At 43.7% G+C, this 13299-nt stretch overlaps 1 protein-coding gene across 2 annotated transcripts in view; it reads left to right on the top strand.

Annotated features, from left to right (window-relative positions):
* Positions 1-13299, top strand: part of naa35 (N-alpha-acetyltransferase 35, NatC auxiliary subunit) — a 136443-nt gene that overhangs the window by 85788 nt on the left and 37356 nt on the right. For both annotated transcript variants that reach the window (XM_070882124.1, XM_070882118.1), the window contains exons 15-16: positions 7032-7098; positions 8046-8144. In XM_070882124.1, the coding sequence (XP_070738225.1) occupies positions 7032-7098; positions 8046-8144 (166 nt within the window). The remainder of the gene's footprint in view (positions 1-7031; positions 7099-8045; positions 8145-13299) is intronic.

Here is a 13299-nt window from a genome sequence, read left to right as displayed (position 1 = left end):
CAAATCGATTTCAATAATGCAAGAAATAAACTATATATAAGCCATATTACTAGTTGTGGAATACGATTGTTATATCGCTTATTATCTAATCGAAGCAACCAGTTTGCAGTTTTGATCCTTGGTTATGTAGAGAGGTTTACTTGTGGTATAAGAATTGCAGTTGTTATCTTCAGTTCATTCAGCATGGTAGTAGTGCTTCCAGTTATAAAAGTAATTCCATGTAGTTTGACTAGTACAATGATATTAATTTTAATGAGTACTTCAAGTTGCAGAATACAACACCCTCTCCTCTGCCTAATAATGTGGCTAAAATCTAACCTTAAAAAAACAATCCTACCTATAAAAGTTTTTTCCCAGCCATCCTTATGGCTTTTCTGAGGTGAGATTAGCAAATCAGTGCAAATATTGTTTCATATTGTGTCCTGATTTGCTTTAAGGATCCAAGTCCACTAGGTAGAAGATTGACATTATTAAGACTCATTTTACATACAGTCCTTGTAGCTGAGAACCCTGAGCTCTGGAGGTGAAAGGACAGTGTTCTAGGCTGCTGCCCATCCTAAGCTTTCTGTAACATTTGCTAATTACTACAGTGTTTATTTGCCATATTCATGTTAAAAATACCTTAAAGACTGTCATAGGTGGATTTTTTTTAACCACCAAGCCTATGATGGCTGTGTTCATGCTAGTGCTCAGCGTGCAGTGTTGGGTAAGTTACCGAGATCCGGATGACAATTTCATATTAAAAACCTTCAAGACTCCACAGGTTTCCTCATAGTTGAGAACAGAGAAGTGTTTAATGAAATTGCACAAGCCAAGCAGTAGGTAGCCAGCTTGGTAACACCTTGGATGTTACCTTGTAGCATTTTGCAGTGGCACTCTTGCTCCTCCTTTATCTTTTCCTTGTCCAAATATACAAATATAAATATGGTAAATTATATCTGTAGAACTGCAAGTTTATTTTAGAATAATTTTCTATGCATTACTTTGAATTTTGTGGAGAGTGTGGAATTTTGCTACGTAGGTCTGGTTTCTTGCTTACGACATGTTCAGATCCATTCTGAATCCATTCACTGGGGCAGTTTGATCTTTCGTTTGTAATATTTCACAAATTTATCTTTGTTAAAGAACTATTGTTGCATTAATTGCTGGATTGCACAGCTGCATGTATGCTGCATCATCCGTTGTAAATTTCCCATTGCAGTCCGTGATAATGATATTATACATGAGCTTGCAGCCAACTGTAACAAGTGTTTTCTTTCAGCAGGATTCATAATTAATACTGTATGGTTTGTAGTTAGCAGGGCTTGAAATTCCTATTTGCTTATGAAAGGAATACAGAAGTATAAACATAACTGTAGTCTACATAAGAACACACTGTACTTAAGGGGCTATGTTGGACATTATTTTTAAAATAGTCCTATTTGCTGGCACAAATATTGGAATATGCTTTCAAAAACTACTCTTTGCTCAGCTGGCTGACTGCATCTGGGGCATTACATTTAACCACAGCATCCCTGCCTCGGGCAAGTGGGGAGAAAAATCAGCTCCTGCCCACTATTCCAGCAATCCTTGCTGAATAATACAAGTGTGAAAATTACAGAGGGGCAAGATCAAGCTTATCAGTCATGCCATCTATGATGGGATAGGCTATTAAGACTCAGGGAATTTTCCAGGGGGTCCAGGGGCGGGCTCGGTTGCGAGTCGGATGCAACATTTCAATGCTATAGAACACTCACAGCACAAACGTCAAAAGAAAGTTAGCCAAAAGAAAGTTCCTTTAAGGAAACTGACTGATGAATGACATGACTAGACCCACTTCCTCTAATTGGACCAAGAAACATGCTGGGCAGGTTATCACCGCAAGTTCATTTTAGGAGGCGGGCTGGAACCAGCAGTGGGTCTGTGACCCGCCACCTACATCATCTGCACCGGACCCGCCAAGGTGAGCAAAACCCCCGCCACAGTGCCTAGACTCACACGTGACAAATGTCCACTTAGTTGAAGTACACTTCCCGTGTCCCTGACGACGACGTGTGCGGAAAGTGTATCCGCCTCCAGCTCCTGATGGTCCACGTTGCGGAATTGGAGCTGAGGGTGGATTCACTCTAGAGCATCCACGATGCTGAGAATGACGTGAGTAGCACATGTAGCGAGTTGGTCTTACCGCAGGTGAAGGGTCCACAGCCAGTTAGGGAATGGAAGACCAGCAGGAAGAGCAGTGCAAGGAAGGTAGTGCAGGGGTCCCCTGCGGTCATCCCCCTGCAAAACAGATACACCGTTTTGAGTACTGTTGAGGGGGATGACTCATCAGGGGCGGGCAGCAGCAGCCAAGTTTATGGCACCGTGGTTGGCTCTGTTATGGCACTGGAGGGCAGGAAAAAGAGTTGGAGAGCGATAGTGATAGGGGATTCGATTGTAAGGGGAATAGATAGGCGTTTCTGCGGCCGCAACCGAGACTCCAGGATGGTATGTTGCCTCCCTGGTGCAAGGGTCAAGGATGTCTCGGAGCGGGTGCAGGACATTCTGAAAAGGGAGGGTGAACAGCCAGTTGTCGTGGTGCACATTGGTACCAACGATATAGGTAAAAAAATGGATGAGGTCCTACGAGACGAATTTAAGGAGCTAGGAGCTAAATTAAAACGTAGGACCTCAAAAGTAGTAATCTCAGGATTGCTACCAGTGCCACGTGCTAGTCAGAGTAGGAATCGCAGGATAGCTCAGATGAATACGTGGCTTGAGCAGTGGTGCAGTAGGGAGGGATTCAAATTCCTGGGGCATTGGAACCGGTTCTGGGGGAGGTGGGACCAGTCCAAACCGGACGGTCTGCACCTGGGCAGGACCGGAACCAATGTCCTAGGGGGAGTGTTTGCTAGTGCTGTTGGGGAAGAGTTAAACTAATATGGCACGGGGATGGGAACCAATGCAGGGAGACAGAGGGAAACAAAAAGGAGACAAAAGCAAAAGACAAAGATGATGAGTAAAAGTGGAGGGCAGAGAAACCCAAGGCAAAAAAACAAAATGGGCCACTGAATATAAAGGGGCTGCAGGAGGGGTCAAAACTAAAAATCATGGTTTAAAAACTAGGATTAAAACACTCTACCTAAACGCATGCAGCATTCGAAATAAAGTAAATGAGTTGACGGCACAAATCATTACAAATGGGTATGATTAGGTGGCCATTACAGAAACGTGGTTGCAGGGTGGCCAAGACTGGGAATTAAATATACAGGGGTATCTGACGATTCGGAAAGATAGACAAGAAGGGAAAGGAGGTGGGGTAGCTCTGTTAATAAAGGATGATATCAGGGCAGTTGTGAGAGACGATATTGGCTCTAACGAACAAAATGTTGAATCATTGTGGGTGGAGATTAGAGATAGTAAGGGGAAAAAGTCACTGGTGGGCGTAGTTTATAGGCCCCCAAATAATAACTTCACGGTGGGGCGGGCAATAATCAAGGGAATAATGGAGGCATGTGAAAAAGGAACGGCAGTAGTCATGAGAGATTTTAACCAAATTTCGATTGGTCAAATCAAATCGCACGAGGTAGCCTGGAGGAGGAATTCATAGAATGCATACGGGATTGTTTCTTAGAACAGTATTTACAGAACCTATAAGGGAGCAAGCTATCTTAGATCTGGTCCTGTGTAATGAGACAGGAAAAATAAACGATCTCCTAGTAAAAGATCCTCTCGGAATGAGTGATCACAGTATGGTTGAATTTGTAATACAGATTGAGGGTGAGGAAGTTGTGTCAGAAACAAGCGTACTATGCTTAAACAAAGGGGACTACAGTGGGATGAGGGCAGAGTTGGCTAAAGTAGACTGGAAACACAGACTAAACGGTGGCACAATTGAGGAACAGTGGAGGACTTTTAAGGAGCTCTTTCATAGTGCGCAACAAAAATATATTCCAGTGAAAAAGAAGAGCAGTAAGAGAAGGGATAACCAGCCGTGGATAACCAAGGAAATAAAGGAGAGTATCAAATTAAAGACCAATGTGTATAAGGTGGCCAAGGTTAGTGGGAAACTAGAAGATTGGGAAAATTTTAAACAACAGCAAAGAATGACTAAAAAAGCAATAAAGAAAGGAAAGATAGATTACGAAGGTAAACTTGCGCAAAACATAAAAACAGATAGTAAAAGCTTTTATAGATATATAAACGGAAAAGAGTGACTAAAGTAAATGTTGGTCCCTTAGAAGATGAGAAGGGGGATTTAATAATGGGAAATGTGGAAATGGCTGAGACCTTAAACAATTATTTTGCTTCGGTCTTCACAGTGGAAGACACAGAAACCATGCCAGAAATTGCTGGTCACAGGAATGTGGGAAGGGAGGACCTTGAAACAATCACTATCACTAGGGGGGTAGTGCTGGACAGGCTAATGGGACTCAAGGTAGACAAGTCCCCTGGTCCTGATGAAATGCATCCCAGGGTATTAAAAGAGATAGCGGAAGTTATAGCAGATGCATTCGTTATAATCTACCAAAATTCTCTGGACTCTGGGGAGGTACCAGCGGATTGGAAAGCAGCTAATGTAACGCCTCTGTTTAAAAAAGGGGGCAGATAAAAGGCAGGTAACTATAGGCCGGTTAGTTTAACATCTGTAGTGGGGAAAATGCTTGAAACTATCATTAAAGAAGAAATAGCGGGACATCTAGATAGGAATAGTGCAATCAAGCAGACGCAACATAGATTCATGAAGGGGAAATCATGTTTAACTAATTTACTGGAATTCTTTGAGGATATAACGAGGATGGTGAATAGAGGTGTACCGATGGATGTGTATTTAGATTTCCAAAAGGCATTCGATAAGGTGCCACACAAAAGGTTACTGCAGAAGATAGAGGTACGCGGAGTCAGAGGAAATGTATTAGCATGGATAGAGAATTGGCTGGCGAACAGAAAGCAGAGAGTCGGGATAAATGGGTCCTTTTCGGGTTGGAAATCAGTGGTTAGTGGTGTGCCACAGGGATCGGTGCTGGGACCACAACTGTTTACAATATACATAGATGACCTGGAAGAGGGGACAGAGTGTAGTGTAACAAAATTTGCAGATGACACAAAGATTAGTGGGAAAGCGGGTTGTGTAGAGGACACAGAGAGGCTGCAAAGAGATTTGGATAGGTTAAGCGAATGGGCTAAGGTTTGGCAGATGGAATACAATGTCGAAAAGTGTGAGGTCATCCACCTTGGGGAAAAAAAACAGTAAAAGGGAATATTATTTGAATGGGGAGAAATTACAACATGCTGAGGTGCAGAGGGACCTGGGGGTCCTTGTGCATGAATCCCAAAAAGTTAGTTTGCAGGTGCAGCAGGTAATCAGGAAGGCGAATGGAATGTTGGCCTTCATTGCGAGAGGGATGGAGTACAAAAGCAGGGAGGTCCTGCTGCAACTGTATAGGGTATTGGTAAGGCCGCACCTGGAGTACTGCGTGCAGTTTTGGTCACCTTACTTAAGGAAGGATATACTGGCTTTGGAGGGGGTACAGAGACGATTCACTAGGCTGATTCCGGAGATGAGGGGGTTACCTTATGATGATAGATTGAGTAGACTGGGTCTTTACTCGTTGGAGTTCAGAAGGATGAGGGGTGATCTTATAGAAACATTTAAAATCATGAAAGGGATAGACAAGATAGAGGCAGAGAGGTTGTTTCCACTGGTAGGGGAGACTAGAACTAGGGAGCACAGCCTCAAAATATGGGGGAGCCAATTTAAAATCGAGTTCAGAAGGAATTTCTTCTCCCAGAGGGTTGTGAATCTGTGGAATTCTCTGCCCAAGGAAGCAGTTGAGGCTAGCTCATTGAATGTATTCAAGTCACAGATAGATAGATTTTTAACCAATAAAGGAATTAAGAGTTACGGGGAGCAGGCGGGTAAGTGGAGCTGAGTCCACGGCCAGATCAGCCATGATCTTGTTGAATGGCGGAGCAGGCTCGAGGGGCTAGATGGCCTACTCCTGTTCCTAATTCTTATGTTCTTATGTTCTTATGTACTGTGCAACTAAACTCCAATCAGAGTCACATTCTTCAAGAGTGGAGGAGAGAAAGGGGACACTTTTTTAAACACTAGAATAATGCTCCTCAACTAAAAAGCGATGTGTTTTAATAGAAAAGTACTGAAAATGCACATCAAGACACCAACTGAAAGTATATAGCCATACTTTCAACAAGCATCACTGTTCAGAAGGGTTTAGCAGGTCAGGCTATTTGGTTTGAATGCAAAATAGTAAGTATGTAATATAAATGAAAACAGAAAATGCTGTTACTTTGTCAACATCTGAAAAGAGAAGATACAAGATAATATTTCTGGTCCTTTTTTCAGACAAATTAATAGGGGTACGGTAGCATAGTGGTTATGTTACTGGACTAGTAATCCCGAGGCCTGGACTAATGATCTGGAGACATGAGTTCAAATCCCACCACGGCAGCTGGAGAATTTGATTCAGTTAATAAATAAATTTGGAATTTTAAAAAAAAAATTAGTATCAGTAATGGTGACCATGAAACTACCGGATTGTCGTAAAAACTCATCTGGTTCACTAATCCCCTTTAGGAAAGGAAATCTGCCGTCGTTACTTGGTCTGGCCTATATGTGACTTCACACCCACAGCAATGTGGTTGACTCTGAAATGGTGGTTCACTGCCACCTTCTCAAGAGCAATTAGGGATGGGCAATAAATACTGGCTTTGCCAGTGATGCCCACATTCCATGAACGAATAAATTAAATTATCTGAAAAGAGAAGATACAGGATAATATTTCTAGTCTTTTTTGCAGATGCTAACAGATTGGGTGTGCATTATCAGCATTTTCTATTTTTATTTCAGATTTCTAGTATTCACAGTTTTTCTTTTTACTCTGTGTAACTTTTTCATTGAGAGGGTAATTCTTTAACTCTATCTGCCACATCGGGTAAAAATGCTTTTGGATTTTGAACCACAGCTGTAAAAACTCCTTTCTGAATATTCTTGTATTGCAAAAAGAAATAAATGTAGTCATATTAATCTTTCATTTTTGTGGTAATTTCAGATGTTGCCTTTATAATAATCATCAAGCTAAGGATTATATTGACTCATTTGTTACTCACTGTGTGCGGGTAAGTAAATTATCTCATTTAGCACATAGTTTCCTAAAATTAATTCTTCAAATATTGTGATAGCAGTTTTGTTATATTTTAAAAACAATTTCTAGATTCATATTTTTCATAATATTCAATAAGGATCTTTTGTTCTGATGTTCCATGGATGCTGGCAGGCCTTTGGTCTCTCATCCAAGGAACCATTCTTCATGTGGGCCTAAACAGTGAATGTTTGTGTGTGTGTATGAGAATAGAGCCTATATAATGTTATGATGTTTTGTTATGTATCTTTGACTGCCATCTCATAAACATTTTAAAAATCATATTTTTCTTTGAAAAAGTTTTTTTTATTAACCTCAGATTTTTTCTATTTAGACAAATGTAAGATGTTTTTGTGATAGCTTTTTTGAATAGAAATTAGTACTGGTTATATGCTTGTTGGAAATTGTTTGTACGCCAGGCGTGGAGTTCAATATTAAATCTGATGGCAGGTTGTATTGCTTCTTCAGCACAATGCATTGCAGCCATCAAATTTTGGTCCATGCTTGTGATTCTCAACATAGCGAATTTTCATTCTGCATTGGCTGTTGGGGAGGACTAAGCAAAGATGAGGCACTTTCCTATAGGGAAAAGAAAAAGTTGAGAGTTCGGGGTCCAACTGGACTGATGGCATGCACCTGTGTTAGACCAATAGATTGGTAGAGTTCTAGGCACATGTGACCTTCCTATCTCTTGGATAAATGGTGCGGGGTGGGGGGAGAAATGTAATCAAAAAATTGAAAAGTAAAATCTATTATAATTTACTGCCTTCAGTATAAAATGTTGACTCGGTGAGAAAATCTCATTGCCATTTACAGGTATCTCAATTGCTCAGGTTCCAGAAGTAACAGATGTTATTCTACATGTGATGCTGTGAGGATTGTAGTGTTGGGTCTGAAATATTTACTGCTCTGAGTTTCTTCCAGCCATTTTGCAGTTTGATTCAGATTCATGGACACAACAGAGCTCGGCAGAGAGATAAACTAGGCCACATTCTGGAGGAATTTGCCACTCTACAGGATGAGGTATTTTCCATGAAATAAATTAAAAGAGGAAAGAACTTGCATTTCTATGGCGCCTTTCATGACCTCGGGGCATCCCAAGCACTTCACAGCTAATGAAGATCTTTTTGAAATGTTGTAAATCACGGAAACGTTACAGCCAGTATCCACACAGCAAGGTTTTACAAACAGCAATGAGATAAATAACCAGATAATCTGTTTTAGTAGTGTTGGTTGAGAGATAAATATTAGCCAGGACACTGGGAGAGCTCCCCTGCTCTTCTTCAAAATATTGCCATGGGTTATTTTACATCCACCTGAGGCAGACAGACGGAGCCTCAGTTTAGCACCTCATCTGAAAGCAGAGGGCTGGGCGGAGGTCACATGCTCTCCCTCTCGTGTAGCTGGTGACATGATGATACTTCATCCATCTGATCAATGGACTTCTTCTCTATCTAGACTATAAGTTATTTGCATACATCAATCAACCAATGAATAAGGCTTCTACTAAATTTTTTTAAATGTTCATGTAATTTTTAAATGAACACAAGCGATGCTCTTCAACTACTGAAAATCTCCTAAAACGAACAATGCCTACTAAACACAGAATTATTACTTGTGAATCAATCCAAGCATGTACAAATTATTTCTGTCTATTCTACACACTGATGATCAGCTCAATTACCATGCATACTGTCGCGGCAGGGTCATAGTTCACCCCATTCTGTCAGGGCAGGGTCACAGTTCACCCTATACTGTCGGGGCAGGGTCACAGTTCACCCTATACTGTCAGGGCAGGGTCACAATTCACCCCATTCTGTCAGGGCAGGGTCACAGTTCACCCTATACTGTCGGGGCAGGGTCACAGTTCACCCTATACTGTCGGGGCAGGGTCACAGTTCACCCCATACAGTCGGGGCTGGGTCACAGTTCACCCCTTACTGTCAGGGAAGGGTTACAGTTCACCCTATACTGTCAGGGAAGGGTCACGGTTCACCCCATACTGTCGGGTCAGGGTCACAGTTCACCCTATATTGTTGGGGCAAGATCACAGTTCACCCCATACTGTCGGGGCAGGGTCACAGTTCACCCCATATTGTTGGGGCAAGATCACAGTTTACCCTATACTGTCAGGGAAGGGTCACGATTCACCCCATGTTGTCGGGGCAGGGTCACAATTCACCCCATACTATCGGGGCATTGTCACAGTTCACCCTATACTGTCAGGGCAGGGTCACAGTTCACCCTATACTGTCAGGGTAGGGTCACAGTTCACCCCATACTGTCAGGGAAGGGTCACAGTTCACCCTATACTGTCAGGGTAGGGTCACAGTTCACCCTATACTGTCAGGGAAGGGTTACAGTTCACCCCATACTGTCGGGGCAGGGTCACAGTTCACCCCATGTTGTCGGGGTAGGGTCACAGTTCACCCCATGTTGTCGAGGTAAGGTCACAGTTCACCCCATGTTGTCGGGGTAGGGTCACAGTTCACCCCATACTGTCAGGGTAGGGTCACAGTTCACCCCATACTGTCGGGGCAGGGTCACAGTTCACCCTATACTGTCAGGGCAGGGTCACAGTTCACCCCATGTTGTCGGGGCAGGGTCACAGTTCACCCCATACTGTCAGGGCATTGTCACAGTTCACCCCATACTGTCATGGCAGGGTCACAGTTCACCCCATGTTGTCGGGGTAGGGTCACAGTTCACCCCATACTGTCAGGGTAGGGTCACAGTTCACCCCATACTGTCAGGGTAGGGTCACAGTTCACCCTATACTGTCAGGGAAGGGTTACAGTTCACCCTATACTGTCAGGGAAGGGTCACGGTTCACCCCATACTGTCGGGTCAGGGTCACAGTTCACCCTATATTGTTGGGGCAAGATCACAGTTCACCCCATACTGTCGGGACAGGGTCACAGTTCACCCCATATTGTTGGGGCAAGATCACAGTTTACCCTATACTGTCAGGGAAGGGTCACGATTCACCCCATGTTGTCGGGGCAGGGTCACAATTCACCCCATACTATCGGGGCATTGTCACAGTTCACCCTATACTGTCAGGGCATGGCCACAGTTCACCCTATACTGTCAGGGTAGGGTCACAGTTCACCCCATACTGTCAGGGAAGGGTCACAGTTCACCCTATACTGTCAGGGTAGGGTCACAGTTCACCCTATACTGTCAGGGAAGGGTTACAGTTCACCCCATACTGTCGGGGCAGGGTCACAGTTCACCCCATGTTGTCGGGGTAGGGTCACAGTTCACCCCATGTTGTCGAGGTAAGGTCACAGTTCACCCCATGTTGTCGGGGTAGGGTCACAGTTCACCCCATACTGTCAGGGTAGGGTCACAGTTCACCCCATACTGTCGGGGCAGGGTCACAGTTCACCCTATACTGTCAGGGCAGGGTCACAGTTCACCCCATGTTGTCGGGGCAGGGTCACAGTTCACCCCATACTGTCAGGGCATTGTCACAGTTCACCCAATACTGTCAGGGCAGGGTCACAGTTCACCCCATGTTGTCGGGGTAGGGTCACAGTTCACCCCATACTGTCAGGGCAGGGTCACAGTTCACCCCATACTGTCGGGGCAGGGTCACAGTTCACCCCATGTTGTCGGGGTAGGGTCAGAGTTCACCCCATACTGTCAGGGTAGGGTCACAGTTCACCCCATACTGTCGGGGTAAGATCACAGTTCACCCCATACTGTTGGGGCAAGGTCACTCACTCACAGTTCACACCCCTACTGTCAGGGCAAGGTCACTCACTCACAGTTCACACTCATACTGTCTTGGAGCAGGGTTACTCACAACACAGTTCACTCCTAGAGTGGCAGGGCAGGATCTCAGAAATGTAAGATATGTTTTTTTAAAGCCACATTGATCTCTATTTTATTGCTAGTTTTAAACATCTGACCATTCCACTTAATAAGAACGAACCAAAAAGTTAAAAATTAATTTTAGTTTTAATTGATCAGATAGTAATTTTTAGTATAAAATCTTGAATTATTTTGTGCTTTGTTCCTAGAAATGCAAAGCTTGGGCAAATGGGTGCTCGAAACTAAAAGATAAATTCAGCGATCCTGCAATCCCAGGAGGAAGCTCCGTTTGAAGGAAGCACAGGGCGGGAAATTGGCAGTACAGTGTTCTACTGCTCCTGCTGGGAATGTATAGTCACTGAATTTACCCTTAAGTGACTAATATTGTTACGTCGTGCCACTGTTAGTACTTTTTTTTGTCCTTTATAAATTAATCTCGAGTTGTGTTGGGGAGAGGGAGCGCGAAAGACATTAGTAAGCGCAGACTGGAGATGGTAACCCTTAACAGCTGAGATCCAGAGACTCGGCAGTAGAATGCAAATACATTGTTGCACAGTACGTTGATGAAAATCAGTTAATTCGTTCCAAACAGAAATGTGCTGACAAGTGACATTCAGCAACATCATTATTTTTATAAGGTTATAAAAATAAATTTGTCCTTGAGTGCCATGGACACGTTTACTCTTGTTGGGATCCTTTGTCACATCTGCGATATAATGACATCGGTTTTCAGAATCAGGGACAAGAAAAGCACTTTTTTTAAAAAAAACTTGTTCTGACCGCAAATGTACAGTGGGAGCGAAGAGAGCAAGAATTCAAGGCAACTGAAAGATTTGGAATTTTTCAAATAAAGGGAAATGGTTGGATGGATAGAAAAGGATATATATTTAGTCAGACATGGAATAAAAAGACAAACAAAAAGAATAGGGACATCAAAAGGATAGGTGGCACTTGTTTTATATTTATATAAAATTGTATTTGATGCAGTTATTTTGGGTTAATAACTTCCTGATATTTAAGTAGTGTTATGTCTGTTTTTAAAAAAAAAAGTTGTCCAGGGAGATTTAAGTTAGCCTGAGCTGGCCAGCCGTCTCCAATACTGTGCTAATTCTTTGACCTCACAAAGGCCTTCGACTCTGTCAACCGTGAGGGATTATGGAGTGTCCTTCTCAAATTCGTCTGTCCTCAAAGATTTGTCACCATCCTCTGCCTGCTTCACGATGACATGCAAGTCGTGATCCTTACCAACGGATCTACCACAGACCCAATACAAGTGCAGACCGGGGTCAAGCAAGGTTGTGTCATTGCACCAACGCTCTTCTCAATCTTCCTCGCTGCAATGCTTCATCCCACCTTTAACAAGCTCCCCGCTGGAGTGGAGTTAATCTACAGGACAAGCGGGAAATTGTTCAACCTCTGTCGCCTCCAGTCCAGATCCAAGGTTGTCATTTGTCCAACCTCTGTCATTGAATTACAGTATACACACGACGCTTGCATTTGTGCACACTCGGAGGTCGAACTCCAAACCATCGTTGACACCTTCACTGAAGCGTACAAGAGTCTGGGCCTTACATTAAACATCCATTATACAAGGTTCTATACCAACCTGCCCCTGCAACACAGTACTGCTTCCCGATTTATCAAGATCCATGATGAGACCTTGGACAATGTGGACCACTTCCATACCTTGGGAGCCTACTATCAGCAAGGACAGACATCGATGACGGTCCAACACCGCCTTCAGTGTGCCAGTGCAGCCTTCAGTCACCTGAGGAAAAGAGTTTTCGAAGACCAGGATCTCAAAACCGGCATCAAGTCTACACAGCAGTAGTGATACCCGCCCTCCTAAATGCTTCAGAGACATGGACCTCAAAGCACTGGAGAAGTACCACCGACGCTGCCTTCGCAAAATCCTGAAAATTAATTGGCAGGATAGGCGCACCAACATCAGCGTTCTCTCTCAGGCCAACATCCCCAGCATCGAGGCATTGATCACACGCGATCAGCTCCGATGGAAGGGCCACACTGTACGCAAGCCCGATGCTACACTCCAGAAACGAGCACTCTACTCTGTGTTCTGTTACAGCAAGCGAGTTCCAGGAGGGCAGAGAAAACATTTCAAGGACGCCCTCAAAGCCTCCTTGAAAAATGTAACATCCCCACCGACTCTTGGGAATCCCTGGCCCTAGATCGTTCAAAGAATCCGAGAAAGCACAGAACACTTCGAGTCTCTTCGTTGGGAGCACGCGGAAGCCAAGTACAAACAGCGGAAGGAGCGTACGACAAATCAACCACTCCACCCATCCATCCCTCCAACCACCATTTGCCTCACCTGTGACAGAGACCGTAGATCCCGCAT

Source organism: Pristiophorus japonicus, chromosome 1 (genome assembly GCF_044704955.1).
Source record: "Pristiophorus japonicus isolate sPriJap1 chromosome 1, sPriJap1.hap1, whole genome shotgun sequence".
NCBI lineage: Eukaryota > Metazoa > Chordata > Chondrichthyes > Pristiophoridae > Pristiophorus > Pristiophorus japonicus.
The sequence above is the reverse complement of the archived record's forward strand: the minus strand, read 5'-3'. Positions and strand labels throughout refer to the sequence as shown.